Consider the following 16,403-nt stretch of genomic DNA (forward strand, 5'->3'; position numbering starts at 1 on the left):
TCACTAGGTGTTAGCAAGTTTTCTTTGCTAAAGTTCCTGCTCGTATGGGTTCTCACACATGAAATGTTCCTGTCTGTCTGTGGCAGCTCAATGAACAATGCACAATGAGATGAAATACCTAGATCTAGACAAGATTTATACACATCTTCATATACATAATTAGAACATGATCAATATATGTTGCCAATTGCAACTGGTAGATTCAAAGAAATTCAATTTGAAACCATATTTCTTTACTAAGTCAGTGAATCTTGAAGCGTGGCTACTACCACATGTGATATCAATATTAAAATCAGCAGCTATTACTATTTTTTTCTTTTTTCTCTACAAAGGTTTTCTAGCATAATTTGAAGCTTAGATAAGAATAGTTCTGTTGTTGACGTCCCTGGAATTCTGTATACTGAGATAATTATAACATTGGCTAATTTGAAGCTTAGATAAGAATAGTTGTGTTTTTGACGTCCCTGGAATTCTGTATACTGAGCTTATTATAACATTTGCTTGTGAGTTCACTATTTCTACACAACAGCTCTCAAACACACATTCTTCATTTCAATAATTAAAACAGTTTATGGTCTCATAATATATCACTATGTAGAAGTATACATGAGCCTCTACATGACTTTTTTCTTCTGCAAAAGCTACTTGCTAATCTGAAGTTCCCTATTTTGTTTAGTATTTCAATTGTGTACTCAGTAAACTAGTGCTCATTTAAGCAAACAACATTCTGACAGAATGATTTGCAATTCATCTATTTCGGAGCTTTTATTGTTAGAAGCATCAGTGTTTAAAACATTTATATTCCAGTGGATAACATACCTACTTTGACTATTAGTTATAGGCTTTAGCACATTTCTTGCCAGATAATGGTTTGGTTTTGTCTCTTAATGCTACACAAGTTTTTTCACCCCCATCACTACTTATCAGCTTTCCTTATTTTTTATGACCTGGCGAGTATCTATGAACATCTTACTGAATATTTTTGAGCCCAACCTATTGCGATGTAGACCATCCTTGGTAAGACAGTTTGCGCTTAGAAATTTGTTGGGATTAATAAAAACAACTCCTAGTTTATCGCACTGTTCTTTAATATTGCCGTTTATTCTCTGTGCATAGCTGTCACTCACTGATCTCCTGTACACAATGCTAGTTCTTATTATTCTGAAATTCGAGTAGGGTCTTCTGGCCGTTTGGATGAGGTTCCTTGTGTGGTTTACAATTTCTTCCTTGCTGTTGTAACATACACAACACTGTGGTCGAGAACCACTCGGAAGTGATGTCAAGATACTTTCCATTCCAAGGCCTGTATTACACTATCAAATTTATTTCTCAAAAATTTTATCGAAGATGTGATCAAATATTCATAAAATATATTTAACAAAGATCTTTTACGTGGCGCTAAAATAGGGTATTACCACAGTCTAATATATACAGTCGCAACACTCACAGATTTTTGTTATACACCGCGACAACAGTGCCCCAAGCGGTGGAGAAGCTACGCTGCTCAATATGGTATTCAGTAAATCTAAACAGTATTCTTTATATTCATTTTTAACATGGTTTTTTCGAAAGGCAGTGTATGTAGCGCAATCAATTGCAGTAGTAATAGGAAGAAGACACCACATTTGTCAATCTTCAAGTTCCCTAAGGACCCTGAGAGGTATGAAACATCACGTTAGAGCGCTCTTTATTTACGATTTTCTTCTAAACTGTAATAAATTAATGAATTTGTTTTTCTTTTTTAGGAGCAAGACATGGTTAATAAATAGTAGAAGACAGGACCTGGTGGAAAAAGATGTCCTTTATTTGCACAATAACGTGAAGTTTTGTGCTATACACTTCGAGTCAAACCAGTTCATGAGCGCGGAAAAGAAGAGATTGGTATGGAATGTAGTTCCTACGTTATTTGACATGCTGAATAAGCCACAACTAGTGACGATGAAGAGAAAATTGCCATACAAACGTGAAAGTGTTACTGCAAAAACAATAAAACTGTCTCCTGACACAGAAGAAACGGCTACCACAAGTGTTCGTGCACGAGAGACATATATAAAATCACTAACAACGGAATCTGCAACACAGACATCATTTGAAGATGAATTTTTTAGATTACGTGAAATTATTCGCATGTTGTAAAAACGTGTGAAATGTAAAAACGTGCAAATCATTAGACTTCGTACAAAATTACAATGTGACAAGGAAAGTGCCCATTGTAAGAATAAACTGAAACCACAACGCCACAGGACACAAGTACAAAAGGACAAGCTCATTTTAAAAAGAGTTGGTTCCAAGTACTTGAAAAAAGATGCCCTCGATTTATTGATAAGCCAAATCGGTATACCATTGAATGGAAAACCTGGTGCGAGATGGAAAGATGAAACTAAATTATTTGCACTTAATTTGTTGTATTATAGTACTCAGGCATACAGTTTTTTTATCACACTGTTTTAGCCTTCCATCAGTATGTACCTTACAAAGGTATGTGGAAGATATACAATTAAACTGTGGGATACATAATAACATATTTCATCTTTTAAAGCAGAAAGTGCAGCAGTTACCAGAAACTGATATAGTCGTTAATTTGTCTATGGATGACAGGTCACTAATGGAAATTTGATATATGGCAGCTCTAGGGATCATGTTATTGGATTTGAAGACATGGGTTTCATACATACACCTGTAGTTGCCAATAATGCATTAGTTATAATGATTAACAGCATCTTCTCAAATTTTAAACAGCCATTAGTATATTATTTCTCCAAAGGACCAATAGGAGCTACCCATCTGACACACACATTTTTGAAGTTGTCAAAAAACTCGCAGAGATTGGGTTGGTTGTAAAAACATGTGTGACTGACCAAGGCACGAATTTTGTGGAGTGGAGGCACAGACTGGGTATCACACCAGTTAATCCATACTTATTACATGAAGGGAGTAAGATCTACATTTTTTATGACACTCCACACTTGATAAAAAGCATACATAATAATTTTTTCAGGTATAACATTATCCACACAACAGATGAAGGATGGATTGGCACTGCTTCATGGAAGGACATTTGTCAGTTGTACTCAAGTGATTGTGAAAGGAAGTACAAGTTGGCCCCCAAGCTCACTAAAAGAGCTGTCCAACTGCCAGCATTTTCAAAAATGAAGGTAAGCACTGCAGTTCGTGTGTTGAGTCATACAGTAGGAGCAGGCATTGAGACACTTGTTACTTGACACAATATCGTCATCTGCTACTGCTGATTTTTGCAAAAAGTAAACGATATTTTTGACATATTTAATGCATATAGTGTCAAAGGCCTGCATCCTTAAGGAACTGCATTACAAGTGCCTCAAGACATTTGGAAATATTAAAGGCACTGAAGCCATTGATACAGTCATGGAAATTTGTAGATGTTGTTGGGAAAGATTTTTCATCTACGATTAAGTGTGTTAAAGGACTTCTGGGTAACATAAGCGATTTGAACATGTTTGTTGATGATGTTTTGGATGGAACCAAGTTATATTTATTAACACGCAAAAATAATCAAGATCCACTAGAAAACGTTTTCTCACTTATAAGGCATAAAGGTGGTTTTTGTAGCAACCCATCACCATGACAGTTTTGTGCTGCATTTAATAATTGTGCTTTAAGCAAATTAATGAACACACACAGTGTAGCTACCTCCAATTGTGAGGGGATCAACTGGGGTCAGACAATAGTGGATATGAAAGCAATGTCCAAATTATTTGTTTCACCACTGCTGGACATCAGTGACACGAGTTCAGTGATCAGACTACCAAATGTGGAAGTCCAAACAGACCTCGGAGAGGCAAACAGCATGAGACACGTGTTTGGTTATGTTTTAAAGAAACTGCTTACAATTCATGACTGTTATAAATGTAGGACAGTATTTGTAGATGGCAGCCAAGACTTTGATGCAAATGACAAAATTTATTGTCATTTTAAAAGTTATGAAGGCAACTTTGGAAGCCTATTTATTTGTACAGAAGATGTCAAAGAATTTTTAACTCATTGTGAGACTAAGATGACTTCTACTTTTGATGAATATGCTCACATAAGTAATTGTGGTGCTTTCTTTGTGGACATGTTGATGGACATGCCCAATTTTCCACCTGGGTGCTGTGCTGAAACCAAGTTGCTGTTAATAAGACTTTTTGTGAAAGTGAGGGTCTTTTACATTATTAAATTCAGGAATCAAGACTTAGTCTGTAGGAGCAAGAGAAGAAATAAAAAAGTGATGAAGCTGGCTCATTTGGGTTGCTAAAATGTTAGGACTGACCCATTCATTATTTTCGTTAAATGTATCAATGGGATATAATAAAATTTTAAAACAGTCTTTTTATTGAGATAACCTGATAGCACAAAGAATAAGATGGAAACTGTATTTCCGGAAGCAGGCATCCTGCAAAGCAGAACGTAATGAAAAGTGATGTGTCACTTCATTTTTACACAATGAAGAGCATCTATATACTTCATATGTGGGATATACAGTGTGTATTGTCTTACTTACAGTGGAATAAGTGCGATTGTATGCTACTTCTTAAGTATTTCTTCAAGAATATGTTGCAGCTTATGTCACTTTATTCAATAGTTCGTGCTCTGTTTACTTATATTTCACGATCATTTATGTCTCTCGCTGTTCTCCTAACCCTTGTGACGCAAAAATATACTAACTATTTTGTAAATTACGTACAAAACGAATTAAAAACAAACATTATTTTTACGTCGCATCTGCCGTCAGAGGAAGGCGAGCTTTCTGGCCGCTAGGGGCGCTAGTGTCACCTGAACTGTCAAATGGTAACAAATTTCACAGCAATGAGTATCACGACTGTATATATTAGACTGGTATTACACTGTCATCATATTTTTCGTCAAAGTTTAAGATGGCTGACAACAACAACTTGTTATTAACCACAGCAGTTGTATCTACCACAATGGCACTGTGTGCACATGTGGAAGAGAAGTGATGGGAAAAAAGGAAACATACCTGGGTGAAGCCATGGGTTTTACAAAGACACGATAAAAGCATACCACAAAACTTGTTACGTGAGCTTATAGTGGATGACGTCAAGTCGTACATCAATTACTTAAGAATGGATGAGCATACATTTCTGTAGGTGCTCAGTGAAGTGTATCCTCATATCACAAAGCACGATACTCACTCAAGAACTCCTATAGCTGCAGAAGACAGGCTCACTGTAACACTCCAATTCCTTAGGTTAGGTCTTGTCTCCAATCTTCTTAATCTATTTTTGTATTGAAGGTGCCTCACGTTGTACAGCGCCTCATGAGCTTTATACATCTTTATTAATTTTGTAGTTGTCGGTACACACCAGTTGTATTTAACAAGAATGTTTATGAAAACACTAGAGATGAAAGAATGCTGCATCGATGCTAGCGCTCCACGTGGTAACGACTAACGTGTAATACCATCCAAAGATAAATCCCAATAGTTCTTTCAAAGGAAAATCTCGACAGTTCTGTCAACCAATGAGAATAGAGTCCATTAGGCATTAATCAATGAAAATGTTCGGCCCGACTGGGCTGGCACTTCTAGAATTCTTAATTCTTGTTTGTTCGGCAAGTGGGGAAACTTTGTGGCGTGCCTCTTCTGATCCCAATAAGGCCTGGTTCTCTATGGCATTTAATATTTCCTAATGTTGTCCTGTGGAATTCATTAAATCTGTGAATATGAGGTGGATGTCCGGTGAAAATTAGCTTCTGCGGCGAGGGAAACGTGAACATGTAAACAACGAAATGCAAATTTATATCCCCACAAAAACAAAGGGTCAATGGAAGCGTCCGATTCCACCCGTCTACTTTGACCCGTGACGTAAGGGTGTAATGGCATATTCTGTAGAACATCCTGAAACTTCTGAAGTGTGTGGACGACTGTCTTTTATGGATTACATTCTCATTCACATGTTCTGAGATTTAATGTAAGGGAATTTTATAGTACTTGATGCACAGTTCCTGCTTTTGCCACACAAAACGAACAGTTTCTGTGGAGGTGTGCAGGTATTATCTCATCTAGGAAGTACATGCTATAAAAATGCCAATGGCATTAAAGTTTGTGACATCAGGTACTTTATTATGTATACCTATGAATCACGAATCGGTTATCTGCATATGAGTAATTGCCTATCTTTTGTTTGTTTATAGTGTCAGATTATAATAATTTGTTATTGGTTGCACATTTAGATAGGAGACTTAAGATCTAACAGTCATCACATGTTGGTGCAAGAATAAGTCGGTATGTTGGCTCTAAGTGCGAGCTTTATTATTTTCTACTGAATGGGAAGTATCGCTTGGCAGCAGATTCAGATGTGTACCGTGGTGTATACAGGTGCGAGAGTGCATGCAATTGTAGATTGTCAGCACTTTGCCACTGTACTTGGTTGATCCCATGTGGCTGCACTGAAAAGTTCATGTAACATAGTTATTTTGTCAGCTGAAATGGTAACCTTTCTAACCATATGTCACATATTGTGCCACAAGTGTGAAACTGCTGACACAGTTTTACAATGGCTAAAAATCCTGTGATACAAATATTGCTTTAGAAGGGACAGTGAACTTCTACCATATGCCATAAGCTTGATATTTAGTATGGTCATATTATTATTTTGAAAGTAACCACATACCTCAGTGATGGCTCTTATAGCATGCAGTGTAGGGTTTTTCTTATTGTTCTTGTGATGTAATACGTCTGAGTTGTGGAAACAAACTTTAAACTGTTGGCAATTTATGCATGCACAATTTATCTCATTATGTAGTTGTAATTGAAAAAGAAATACAGATCTAATCTAGAACTTGATCTTGAGATACTCACAAATTTTCTCCCATAGGAAAAAGCACATACTATCATTAAGTTTGGTGTAGAAATTACTATATCCTTCACCTCACAAATGTGTGAGAAAGCTTTAAGTTTTTTGTGTACACAAAAAAAAAAATAATAATAATAATTACAGATAAGGGTACTGTTCAAATTTTGTAGTAGGTTAATGAAATTCCTTGTAATTTAAGGGATTATTTTTAATGCCAGCTGGAAAGTCTGTTGGCATTAGTGTTAGAATAATGACCAGTTTCAGAAAGTTAGCTTACTATACAACAAAAGTCCATAAACAGTAGCTTGTACATATTATGCTTGTTAGTCTGTTTTACCATCAGATAGGCGATCATATGCTACTGGTTGCAAAACAACTCTGAAATTTTGTGGCTTGGCATTCACAGAGTAAATGGAACTACCCAAAGTAATGCCATAGCTGTTCTAGTTGCTTGTCAAAGACCAGTCTATGCAAACATGTACAAGAAGGCGTTCACTTGAGAAAGCAGAATATGGCTCTGGAGATTGAAAGTATGCAAATAGTAAGCAGTTTGTTCCCTGAGTGAGCATGCCATTTGGAAGCTACAGAAATGTAGAAGGTCAACATAGGGACATAGTTCAGTTATGTTGTACAAAGGAAATTAGTTACACAACACTTGTCAAACCACAAGATGCTGAAAATAATGTAGGTGATTCACTTTATGCAGAGGACAGAAAATGACTTGTTGGTACTTTACTTGGTGCCACCTCTTTATGCAGAACAGAAATGAAACAAAATTTTGTGTACATTGTAAAAGTAGCTAGATAATTGTGTGGTGGTGCTTGAGATAAATCTGCCCCCCCCCCCCCCCCCGCCCCCCCTCCTCAACAGTTTCTTGTCAGTATTTTTCAACTATTTAGCCTTTCACATATCGAGAAAGTATGGTTTTTTTTTTATGTGTGTGTGTGTGTGTGTGTGTGTGTGTGTGTGTGTGTGTGTGTGTTTCAGCGTTTTATGAAGATGAATGATTTTTTTTTTTCAGAAGAATTTTGAATCAAAAAATGTCTTGCATATTCAGTTCTTTCTGCAAAATAGTACAGAGCTGTACTTTTTTTTTCCAGAGCATTGTACTTAATTTGACTAGCTTTTGACATAAATATTGCAACTGCAGATGGTCTTGTTAACAGAAACTTATCTCAGGTACAAAAATAATCTTTGAATTGGGCAACATAACTTGTAGAGTGCTACAAGGCTTGGGACTGTGCCCTCTGTTGTTTCTAACCTATATAAATGACGTCTGATTTCTTGGAAGGTCAGTTCAAAAACTGCACTGTTTGCTGCTAACATGGGCTTACTACTCAGGGGTCCAAACTCAACCATAGCAGACAGAGTTCAAATGAAAGCTCAACAAGTCTACATGTTATTCACAGTGAATAGTTTAATTCTCAATCTCTCATTGACTTCTGCTGTTCAATATCAAATGAGCAATAAGAACTTTTTAGCATGGGAAGTGTATGTTAATAGTCATACGCTGTGAAACACTGTGTAAAATTCATAGGAGTCCAGCTGGATAATATTTTTAAAAGGTGCCTCCATACACATAAAATAATCAAGGAGGACAGTTCAGTGTGTTACGCCCATAGAAGCGTCTCCCTTCGTGCTGATCTAAATATTGTTCGCAACTGGTTTGAAGAACATTCTGGATAATTCAAGCAAATTATTTGGCCATCGAGATTGCCCAGTATGAATCCCATTGAACATTTATGGAACATAATGAATAGGCCAGTTCACGCATAAAATCAGCACCGGCAATTCTTTCGCAATTATTGAAGGCTGTAGAGGTGGCATGGCTCAATATTTCTGCATGGGACTTCTAACAACTTGAGTCCCTGCTATGTCAAGCATTTGCACTGTGCCAGGCGAAAGGAGGCCCAACACAATATTAGGGGTTATCCCATGGCTTTTGTCATTTCAGTACAAAGTGTTTTATTCATCAGGAACCCCCCCCCCCCCCCCCTCACCACTCCATGAACCATGGACCTTGCCATTGGTGGTGTGGCTTGCATGCCTTGGTGATGCAGATAGCTGTACCATGAGTGCAACCATAACAAAGGGCTTTCTATTGAGGGACCAGAGAAACATGTTCCTGAAGAAGGGCAGCAACCTGTCAGTAGTTGCAGGGGCAACAGTCTGATGACTGACTAATCTGGCTTTGTAACCTCAACCAAATGGGCCTTGCCATCCTGGTGCTGTGAACAGCTGAAAGCAAGGGAAAACTGTGGCCGAAATTTTTCCTGAGGGTATGCAGCTCTAATGAATGATTAAATGATGATGGCATACTTTTGGGTAAAATATTCCAGAGGTAAAATAGTCCAGCAATTGGATGTTCGGGCAGGGAGTACTCAGGAGGGTGTTGTCATCAGGAGAAACGAAAGTGGCATTCTATGGATCGGAGCATGAATGTTAGAGCCCTTAATTGGGCAGATAGGATAGAAAATTTAAAAAGGGAAATGGGTAGATTGAAGTTAGATATAGTGGGCATTAGTGAAGTTTGGTGGCAGCAGGAAAGAACTTCTGGTCATGTGAAAACAGGGATATAAATGCAAAATCAAATAGGGGTAATGTAGTAGTCAGTTTTGATAATGGATAAGGAAATAGGAATGTGGGTAAGCTACTGTGAACAACACAGTGAATGCATTATCGTAGCCAAGACAAACACGAAGCCACACCTGCCACAGCAGTACAAGTTTATATCCTGGATGGACAACAGAATGAAGAAATGTATGATGAGATAAAAAAAATTACTCAGATAGTTGAGAGAGATGAAAATTTAAATGTGGTGGGCGACTGGAATTCAATAGTAGGAAAAGAAAGAGGTGGGGAAATAGTCAATGAATATGGGCAGGGGGGAAATGAATGGAATAGGAAGCCACCTGTAGAATTTTGCACAGAGCTTAATTTAATCATCGCTAACACTTGGTTTAAGAATCATGAAGGGAGGTTGTATATGTGGAAGAGACTTGGAGATACTGGAAGTTTGAGATTAATTATATGATGGTAAGACAGAGATTTCAGAATCAGATTTTAAATTGTAAGATATTTCCAGTGTCAGATGTGGACTCTGACAACAAATTATTTATTATGAACTGTAGATTAAAACTGAAGAAATTGCAAAAAGGTTCACTATGAAGTAGGTGGGACCTGGACAAGTTGAAAGAATGAGAGGTGGTCGAGAGTTTCAGAGGGAGCATTTAGCAGTGATTGACTAGAATGGGGGAAAGAAATACAATAGAATACGAATGGCTAGCTTTGAGAGATGGAATAGTGAAGGCAGTAGAGCATAAATAAGTAAAAGGACAAGGTCTAGTAGAGGTCCTTGGATAGCACAAGAGAGATTGACTTTAATTAATGTATGGAGAAAATATAAAGACTGCAGCAAACGAAGTGGGTGAAAGGGAATACAGACATCTAAAAAATATGATTGACAGGAAGAGCAAAATTGCTAAGCAGGAATGGCTGGAGGGTAAATTTAACTAAGTCTTTAGAAGTATATTTTACTAGGGGAAAGACAGATGCCACCTACAGGAAAATTAAAGAAGCCTTTGGAGACAAGAGAAGCAGCTGTGTGGATATCAAGAGCTCAGATCGAAAACCAATACTAAGCAAAGAAGGGAAAGGGGAATGAAATTCAAGGCAATATTATATAAAGGGCAGAGGATGTAGGTGAAAATGAGAGGGGGAGATATGATACTGCAAGAAGAATTTGACAGAACACTGAAAGATCTTAATTCGAAACAAGGCCCCTGGAATAGATGACATTCCATCAGAAATGCTGGTAGCCTTGGGAGAGCCAGCCATGACAAACTCTTCCATCTGCTGTGCAAGATGTACGAGACAAATGAAATACCCTCAGACTTCAAGAAGAATGTTATAATTCTGATGCTGACAGTTATGAATGTTACCTAACTATCAGTTTAATAAATTATGGTAGCAAAATACCAACATGATTCTTTACAGAAGACTGGAAAAACTGGTAGAAGTTGACATCAGGGAAGGTCAGTTTGGATACCGGATTGATGTAGGAATGATTGAGGCAATACTAACCCTCTCTTAGAAGATAGGTTAAGGAGAGGCAAACCTACGGTTATAGCATCTGTAGACTTAGAGAAAACTTTTGACGATGTTGACTACAAGAAACTCTTTGTAATTCTGGAGGTAGCAGGGATAAAATCAGGGAGTAGAAGGCTATTTACAACTTCTGCAGGTGGCAATTATAAGAGTTGAAGCACATGACAGGGAAGCAGTGGTTGAGAAAGGAGAGAGACAGTGTTGTAGCCCATCCCTGATGTTATTCAATCTTTACATTGAGCAAGCAATAAAGGAGACCAAAGAAAAATTTGGAGTAAGCATTAAAGTTCAGGGAGAAGCACCAAAATCTTGGAGGTTTGTGAATGACATTGTAGTTCTGTCAGACACAGCAAAGGACTTGGAAGTGTAGTTGAACAGAATGGACAGCGTGTTGAAAGGAAGATATAAGAACATCAAAAAAGCAAAATATGAATAATAGAATTTAGGAGATGTTGAGGGAACTAGATTAGGAAACAAGACACTTACAGTAGTAAATGAGTATTGCTATTTGGGCAAGAAAATAACTGATGATGGATGAAGTGGGGGTGATATAAAATGTAGACTGACAATGGCAAGAAAAGCATTTTTGAAGCAGAGAAATTTGTTAACATCAAATATAGAGTAGAGTTTTAGGAAGTCCTTTCTGGAGATGTTTGCAATGTAGCCAGGTATGGAAGTGAAACATGGACAATAAAACAGTTTAGACAAGAAGAGAATAGAAGTTTTTGAAATGTGGTGCTACTCAAGAATGCTGAAGATTATATGAGTGGATTGTGTAACTATGAGGAGTTGCTGAATGGAACTGGGGAGACAAGAAATTTGTGGCACAGCTTGACTAAAAGAAGGGATTAGTTGACAGGACACATTCTTAGCATCAAGGGATCACTAGTTTACTTTTAGAGGGAAGTGTGAGGGATAAAAATCATAGAGGGTGACCAAGGGATAAACACAGTTAGCAGATTCAGAAAGATTTGGAGATGAAGAAGCTTGCACAGGATAGAGCAGCCTGGAGAGCTGTACCTAACCAGTCTCTGGATTAAAGACCACACCATCATTCATCAGAAGCAAGCAGTAAGAATATTGTTATAAACAGCTATCTGTAGATCTTGCAGGATATCTGTTAGATACACACCAAGTGGCAGTGTTCATTATAAAGCTATATGACAAGTAGAAATGTACTGTAAATAGGACTCAGTATTTACGTATGTCAATTTTCTTTTCAAATACCACTCTAATTACTTAAGTATTAAGATCTAAAGCATGCAGACATCCCAAGAGTTTTCAAAGCAGTCTGGCAGCACATTGGCATAAGGTGCAAGTTAAGTGTAGAAAGAAAAGCTATGCATAGGCCGAAAAGGTGTTATTGCTGGTTAGCTGTCTCAATACGGGAATGTTAGAACTAGTTCAGAGCTCATTGGGAAGTGATTACCAGGTAACTAGTAATTTGGAGCCACGTGCAGGGCCCAGCAATGTCACAGTTAACAATATTATTGCATGGGGTTACAGTTTTTTCTCTAATCTCTATTGTACTAATGAGGATGACATCAGTCAGCCCTGTAGCTCAGAATCAAGGGTGCCCATACTATAGTTTGTAGGGGGGCAGAGGCTAGACCTGGGGGTATAGAGTACTTTTAATATTTTGGAAAATTAATAGTGACTTGTAAGTAACCATAAGAAGTTCCAGTTCTGATTCTCTTAAAAACCTGCATAATGCCAATTTATAAATAATTTCCTTGAAAGAAAAAAATCTGACTATACTATACTTTTCCCTATCCCTGAGAGATGTGGTGGGGGGTAGGAGGGTGGGGAAGGGGCAGCACCATTTTTCACTGGGTAAGGGTGCCCTTGCTCAGAATGCTCTCCACACTAGTGTGAAAAGAGAATCACTCTTTGAGGAAAATGATAAACTCTGGATGAAGTGTTCTGCAGAACATGCTTATGCAGGGCTTGGAAAATCTCTCAAGGCAGAGGGATGTTCACATATGGGTGTGACTGATGCATTGCCCCTCACTCATTCACATAACAACATGGCACTGTTTGCAGTCTGAATGCTTCTGGCAAGAGGCTGTGTGCATCCAGTGCCAGAAGCATTCAGTGTCAGCAAAGCAAAGCAGTGCGTCATATCCCAGCAATATCCAATGTGTTCACTAGGCCTTTTTTTCATGTGGAGTCAGCTTAAGGACAGAGCAGAGCTGTTGAATAAATGTGGGAACAGTTGATGCAGTTGTTAGTGGAACAAAATACTGCAGTTTGGACAAAACTAAGGATGTTAAAGAAAATGCATTTAGCGTCTTCCATAAAAACTTGAGAATACTTAATAAATAACTTTTTCCAGTTCATAATGTGGTTGGTCTAGCAACCAGTATGTATGATATGAAGAAACAAGGAGTCTTGGTTGCAGTGTTAAAATTTTAAAGCTACAACCAAGACTGCTTGTTTCTTCATGTAAAGAAAACCTTCTAATAGCCATTGAGTGTTTGTGCGTCACACATAGGTTAGCTGTAGCTGTGCTGTTTTATATATTGGAATATCAGATGGAATTTACTTAAATTACACAAATTCATCTTGATAAATACAAGATAGTATCATACTACTGTAGAACCAATAAACAAGGGGGAGTCGCTATATACGCAAGAAAACGGTATTCAGTCCCAAGCCATTCGGGTTGAAGGATATTGTGTTAAACAGCTTTTTGAATGCTGTGACTCTATAGTGGATCAGGAAACACACAAATCTGTAGTACTGGCAGTTTAAAAACCAGCTGGCAGGATATCTTAAACTTCATAAAGTTGTTAAAAACAGCTTTAATACAGTTATGCTGGCTTAACTGTAAGTTCATTCTATGTGGGGAGTTAAATGTTGATATTCTGCCTAATAGTGCAGATCGGTGGGAGGACCTAAGCTTATTAGTGTTCAGCTTTTGATTATTTTACACAGAAAAATTATCTTTGAAGACTGAAGGTCGTAGTGCAACAGCTATTGACAAATTGTTTTTTGGAACTGACAACCTGCAGTGATTTGGCTGTAAAACCAATTAGTCAACAGTTTATGTGACTATTACGGTAAAATGTTAGCAGTAAAATATACTGACCAGTTATGTACATATCCTAAAAGTTGTATTGCAAAATCATAAACAATAACAGTATTTAGAGAGTAATAGTATTTAGAGTACAGTATTTAGAGAGTAATAACAGTATTTAGAGAGATTATGGGAAGAATGCTTAACTGTAAAATTATTATGTGTGGAGAGTTATATGTAAGTTGATATTCTGCCTAATAGTACTGACTGAGGGGAGGTCCTAATGTTGTCATTGTAGAGCTCATGATTATTTTCCACAGTAAAATTCTCTTTGAGGACTGAAGGTCATGGTGCAGCAGCTATTGACAAATTGTTTTTGGAACCAAAACCCTGTAGTGATTTAGCTGTAAAATCAATTATTCGACAGTTTATCTGACTGTTTCGGTAAAACATTAACAGTAAAATTTACTGACCAGTTACGTACATATCTTAGAAGAAAAGTGCTGTATTGTAGAATCATAAACAATGACTCAATCCCAGTATTTAGAGAGAAATTACAGAAAGAATGCTGGAGAGAGATTTATAAAGCACCTAGTGTTGACAGAGAATTTAACTCTTTCTTAAACATATTCCTACAGTGTTTTTAATGTTATTGTGCCTAAGGCAAATAAAAGCAAAATTGAGCAGAAGCAATGATAAGAGGTGGAGAACTTCTGGGAAAGTATCTTGTGCTAGGAACAGAGTGGCCTATGTAATTCAGTGAACAAGCTGTAGAGTTGTACTGAAACTTCATTACCATCAATATTGTCAAACACTTCACTCTGTTATTAAGACAGCAAAAATCATGTACTGTGTTCTAAAAATAAAACTCTCCAAGAACAGGGCAAAAGCTTTTGGAAAATTATTGAATAAGAAACAAACAAAAGTGCTGATCCAAATGAAATTGAGCTCCCAGAAAATACGTTGGGCAGAAACTGTGACACTTTCAAATTGATTGCACTAGATTCAGTGATTACTTCCTCACTGTGGCTGCTAACACCACACCCATTAATGATCAGCCAAATGCAGGTGCATTAAATTTACTTCCACAGACACCACATGCACCACTAACAAATCCAGTTTCAAAAGTACAACCCCTAAGGAGATTACAGAATTCACAGATAACTAAAAAAGTTGTAATTCTGCTGACTATGTTGGTGTTTCTAGCAGAATATCAAAGTCATGTATATCTGATAGTGGCCTATGACAGAGTACTGACCCAGTTAAATGAGCAGAACTTCATAACCTCTTTCCAGTTTGGATTTTGCAAAGAACTCTTTACACGTTAAGAAGTAGGTGATCTCACAAATTAAATTTTAACAGAGCTAAACATCAAAATTTACCCTGCTGCCAAAGCCTTTGATTGCGTGGTTCACAAAAGTTATTTAGTAAACCCAAGTGTTATGGGATTAATGGCATCCATCTAGCACTGATGGAATCTTACTTCCGTAACATAAAGCAGAGGGTCTCCTGGCCACTGCACCCTACTGAACTAGTCAATTCCTAGCCTCTGTGCAGCGGCTGATGAGCCACCTCTTACCATCCATCGAGAACTACTCATGGTGGAACACATAAGCAAAGTGCAGACCATCTCCTACCATTCTGTTGTTGGTATTGGAGTTGAATAATTCATGTAACAAAGGTTTACTGGTTACCTGGCTACTAAGCCTTTCACATCCATGCGAAGGAGTGTCTCGAGCAACTTGGTGTAGCAGACCTACCAATTCTTAAACACAGATGGGGGAAATCCCCTCTGTGGATGATTGACAGGCCCACTCTTAACTTGGTATGATGGAGAACACAGCAATCTCACACTCCATCTTTAGTTTTAATTAAACTCTGCTACGAAACCACTTTTCAGTGTACTATGCAGGCCTGTGGGTAGTGAAGTAGGTAGTGGGGCACATGAAACTTCCTGGTGCAGGGAAGTTTCTTCTCTAAACAGACTCTCCTAGTGCTCCTCCAGGCTATTCAGCAAATGTTCCTAGCAGGTAGGATAGTTCAGATCATCCATGACACTATCCACCTACAGTAGAGATGAGAGAAAGAGGTGGTCTTCAGCTGGGTGCCTGGGCACACAGGAATTGAGGGGAATGAGGAAGCTGACAGAGCAGCGAAAGCAGCCTACCAGGAAAATACTGCACTTCAACTTCATGTCTCCCTACAGGATATCGTGTCATGGGTGGCAAATAGATTTTGGCTGACTGGGAAAGACAGTGGCTAGAAGAGACCAACACCAAGCTGCAGTCAGTTAAACTGACTATTTGTTCATGGTGCCCTTCCTCACAAACTCCACAAAGGTACAAAGCGGTTCTTGCTCGCCTTTGTGTCAGACGCTGCTCAAAGGTGCATACTTATCTTTTGTGGCAAGAAGACCCATTGGAATGTAGTGTTTATGATGTCAC

General features: G+C 37.9%; 1 protein-coding gene across 1 annotated transcript; it reads left to right on the forward strand.

Moving 5' to 3' along the window:
• Window positions 1–1,524: 1,524 nt before the first annotated feature.
• LOC126252023 (52 kDa repressor of the inhibitor of the protein kinase) lies at window positions 1,525–4,275 on the forward strand. The gene is made up of 2 exons (XM_049952808.1): window positions 1,525–1,660; window positions 1,746–4,275. The coding sequence occupies exons 1-2, from the start codon at window positions 1,557–1,559 to the stop codon at window positions 2,134–2,136; spliced, it is 495 nt and encodes a 164-aa protein (XP_049808765.1). The 5' UTR covers window positions 1,525–1,556; the 3' UTR covers window positions 2,137–4,275.
• Window positions 4,276–16,403: the final 12,128 nt, after the last annotated feature.

Source organism: Schistocerca nitens, chromosome 4 (genome assembly GCF_023898315.1).
Source record: "Schistocerca nitens isolate TAMUIC-IGC-003100 chromosome 4, iqSchNite1.1, whole genome shotgun sequence".
NCBI classification, from domain to species: Eukaryota; Metazoa; Arthropoda; class Insecta; order Orthoptera; family Acrididae; genus Schistocerca; species Schistocerca nitens.

Bases quoted from the DNA above. Each gene is read 5' to 3' on its own strand.
- LOC126252023 (XM_049952808.1), top strand. From the start codon at position 1,557: ATGGTTTTTTCGAAAGGCAGTGTATGTAGCGCAATCAATTGCAGTAGT. The intron at 1,661-1,745 runs GTATGAAACATC...TTTCTTTTTTAG, and splicing joins TTCCCTAAGGACCCTGAGAG to GAGCAAGACATGGTTAATAA.